Here is a 3,535-nt window from a genome sequence, read left to right on the forward strand (position 1 = left end):
CCAAACCTGCCCCTCCTACAGCGTCCTCCACTTGAGAAATGACTACTCTTTCCTGGTTGCTTAGGCCGATAGGAGAACCTTCTCACCTTCCCATGTTCTTGTCTTCCCATTCACATCCAGTTCATCGGCACGTGCTGGCATCTCGGGGCAAGTGCGTTTGACCAGGAAGAGGACTCAGCCGGACGCACCTCCTCAGCCCCACCTCTGCTACCCAGGTTTGCAGTGGCCTCAGCTGGCCTCCTGCTTGTACTCACGCATTCATTCATTTATTACAGGAATTGGCTCACGTGCTTCTGGAGGCTGGGAACCCACAACCTGCCATCTGCCACCCAGCAGCCCAGGTCAGCAGATCGAGTAAATCAGTCCGAGTTCTAAGCCCTGAAAACCAGAGCAGCTGATGGTGTGAACCCCAATCCAAGGGCAGGAGGAGTGGCAACGGATGTCCCCGGTCACCAACGAAGCAGGAAAAAGAGGCACTCTGCACTTTGGGCTCTATTCAAGCCCCACTGGGTTAGAGGGGCCCCCACACCAGAGAGGTGTGTGCAGCAGAGGCCGCCACTCAAGATGCCAATCTCGCCCGGAAATGCCCTCACTGACCTGGAGCAGTGTTGCTTGTGGGAGCTGATGGCCAGGCAAGCTGACAGGCGTGGTAGCCACGACTGGCTCTGTCCCCGCCTCTCCTGCCTCCCGAGTCTCACGTCCTCCCCTGGAAGGTGGTATCACAGCAGTGACAGGCGACAGTCCCCGCACACATGCCCCAGAGCTGCCCCTCCAGCCTCTCCCCCCACCGCTGGCCCTGGGCAGCCCGTTCACCCCCGTCAGGTAAGGCACCTTTTCAGCCAGCCCCGCCCTGCCCTTTCAATACCTTTGTTCCCTACCCTCTTCCTGCCTTATTTCTCTGTCTGTACCGGACAAGACACATAGCAGGCAGCTGCATGTAGCTGCACCCCAGGCCCAGAACACCAGCACGCAGCAGGTCCCCGAGCCGTGTCACCTGAGTGACTGAGAGCCGGAGCCTTAGCAGCCCCACACCACGTGATCACTGGATGTGTCCCCTGCCCCACCTGGCCCAGAGCATGGTGATGGGCCCCAGATAGCACTGTTGGCAGTTATAACTGTGAGTCTCTGCCTCGTGGAAGGATGTTGAGAGGCAGGCACTGCATTCTGACCCCTGCCATGGGACTCCTCAATCTGGTCCAGCCTCAGACCCTGAGAGATGCCCACAAAATCAAGCCAGCTCCACAGAGGGTGTAGAGTTAACCCCCCGCCCCAAACCCCAAACTGAGGGCTGGCCTGTGTCAGGCTCTGGGAGGGACCCCAGGTTCCGGTGTCCTATCTACTGGGAAGACTGTTTATGGGGCCAGGGCCCATCAGAGCCCCTGATGGGGTTCACGGCAGGGTCTTCTCCCTCTCCAGAGGGGTTGGAAACTGATGGCAACCATGTGGGCCCTGCAGCCCCGGTAAAGACTGGACGCCAAGGTAAGGTGCCCCTGGCTGGGAGCGCCCCATGAGTGCTGCCACACGCCAGGGCCGGGGAGTCAGCTCTGCCCACAGGCCCGCAGGAAGGACACCAGGGGCTCATGTTCGGGGGTCTCTTGGGTCTGCCCCGAGCCAGTCCTTTGGCTGATGATAATCCATGCCCCTTGCCTACAGCTAACCTGGACAGTGAGAACAGGGCCCTGAGGGGTCGGGGAGGCCTCCCAGGGGGTTGTCCAACTCGAGGGGATCTTGGGGACCTTGGACTTGCAGGTGGTGTCAGAACTGGGGGACTTGTGTGCCCTGGGCTCCCCCTAATTTTGAGGTTTGCTAACTCTCACAAAGGGCTTCCCTGGTGGCTCAGTGGTCTCCTGCCTGCCAATGCAGGAGACGCAGGTTCAATCCCTGGGTCGGGAAGATCCTCTGGAGAAGGAAATGCCAATAGTCCAGTATTCTTGCCTGGGAAATCCCATAGACAGAGGAGCCTGGTGGGCTACAGTCCATGGAGTTGCAAAAGAATCAGACATGACTTAGCAACTAAACAACAACAACTCTCATAGAATAAGCAGCACAACTGCTATCCAGACTCCTGTGGGGGAACCTTCTCTGCTTGGCCTCACTGCACTCTGGTGATGAGAAAGCACCCAGCACAGAGCAGGCGCTTCATCAATCAATACCACTTGGAATCAGTGAATTGCCTGGCAGGATGTGAGTTTGGAGGAGAAACGGGGGCACCTTCCAGATTCCAGGGGTGCTGTCCGGGCCTAAGGAGCCGGGTACTGGGCCATGACATGGGCTGACCCCCTCTTCTGGCACCTGGTCCCTTGCTGCCTCCCTGGGAAAGTGCTGGCCCTGTGGGAGCTGAAGGTGACCTTCCATCACTTCCGTGTGCGCAGTGGGTCTTTCCTAGGCTGCCGGGGCTTCCTGCTCCTGCTCTGAGGGCTCCATCCCAGGCCTGGTGTGCCTTTGATGAGCCAAGGGTCCCTCAGTGCATGGGTCTGACCTTGACCCAGGCTACAGATCACACCCAGGGGACATAGGGGACATATGCTGGGCCCATGGGGTCCTGGACCATCTGCTTGCACTCTCAGCCTCTGCTCCCAGCCTAGTGGTGACCGCGTGTTCGTGTGCTGGTCCCACTGGCACAGCGGGACCACTCCTCGGGGCTTTACCCAAGTTTTTGCTTGAAGCCTCCCCGCCCCGGCCTCCTAAGCTTCCTGGACTCTGTCTTTGCCAGCCCTCACCATCGACTGTCAGCCATCCGACTCACTGTGTCTCGTTGGGGTGGGGGCTATGGCCTGACTGCAGGCGGCCCTCAATAGCGGGGTCCAGCTGGGTGCCTGAGTCCGTGGGGCAGACATCCTCCTGGGGCACCCTGCCAACCCCCGACCCCCATGAGACCCCAGGTTCCTGACCTCCAGACTGAGAAGTGCCTGTGTGGTGGCCCTCAGTTACAGCAGCCAGGAAACCACACACCGGGCGACAGTTGTGAGAGTACATCCACCCCACGGGCTTTGCCAAAATCAGTCTTGTTTAAACAACAACCCGAATTCACCCTCCGACAGAGCCCTGGAGGGGCTGTGAAGGGGCTGGGGGGTGAATCAGACGGAAGCGGCTGTCACCAACAGCTGGTGGGTACCAGGAGCCTCCCTGGTTCCCCCCACCCCACAGCCCTGAGAGGCCCGGGGCTGTCCCCATCCAGCTGGCCCCAGTGCTTCCCTGCTGCTCCTGGCCTGTGGTCGCTGGAGGCTGTGGGGTGGAGGATTGGATTTGTCAGATGAGTATCATCACTGATTAAATTTGCTGGGCTGGCTGTTGGCACACCGCCGCCGTCTCTCCCTGGTGGGCAGAGAATCTGTTTGAGGTCGTTAAAAAGACGGTAATTGAAACATCCTGAGGACTAGATCCAGCAATGTGAGAGCACAGCCTCTAAGGACAAAGTCCCCGCCCATCACTTAGGTTCCAGACCCCCAAGCGTCGGGGGCGGGGAATTAAAGCCCAGGAATAGAAACAAGCATCCTAGCAGCTGGGGTTGGGGGGAGGGGGGAGGAAGTAGGGG

At 59.4% G+C, this 3,535-nt stretch overlaps 1 protein-coding gene across 1 annotated transcript in view; it reads left to right on the plus strand.

The window, feature by feature from the left end:
• The first annotated feature begins 2,262 nt into the window (after nt 1-2,262).
• The window catches only part of FBRSL1 (fibrosin-like 1), a 97,959-nt gene continuing 96,686 nt past the window's right edge, over nt 2,263-3,535 (plus strand). The window contains exon 1 of the mRNA XM_010852525.1: nt 2,263-2,371. Within this exon, the coding sequence (XP_010850827.1) occupies nt 2,263-2,371 (109 nt within the window). The remainder of the gene's footprint in view (nt 2,372-3,535) is intronic.

The sequence above is a fragment of the Bison bison genome, unplaced genomic scaffold (genome assembly GCF_000754665.1).
Source record: "Bison bison bison isolate TAMUID 2011002044 unplaced genomic scaffold, Bison_UMD1.0 scf7180017864312, whole genome shotgun sequence".
NCBI lineage: Eukaryota > Metazoa > Chordata > Mammalia > Artiodactyla > Bovidae > Bison > Bison bison.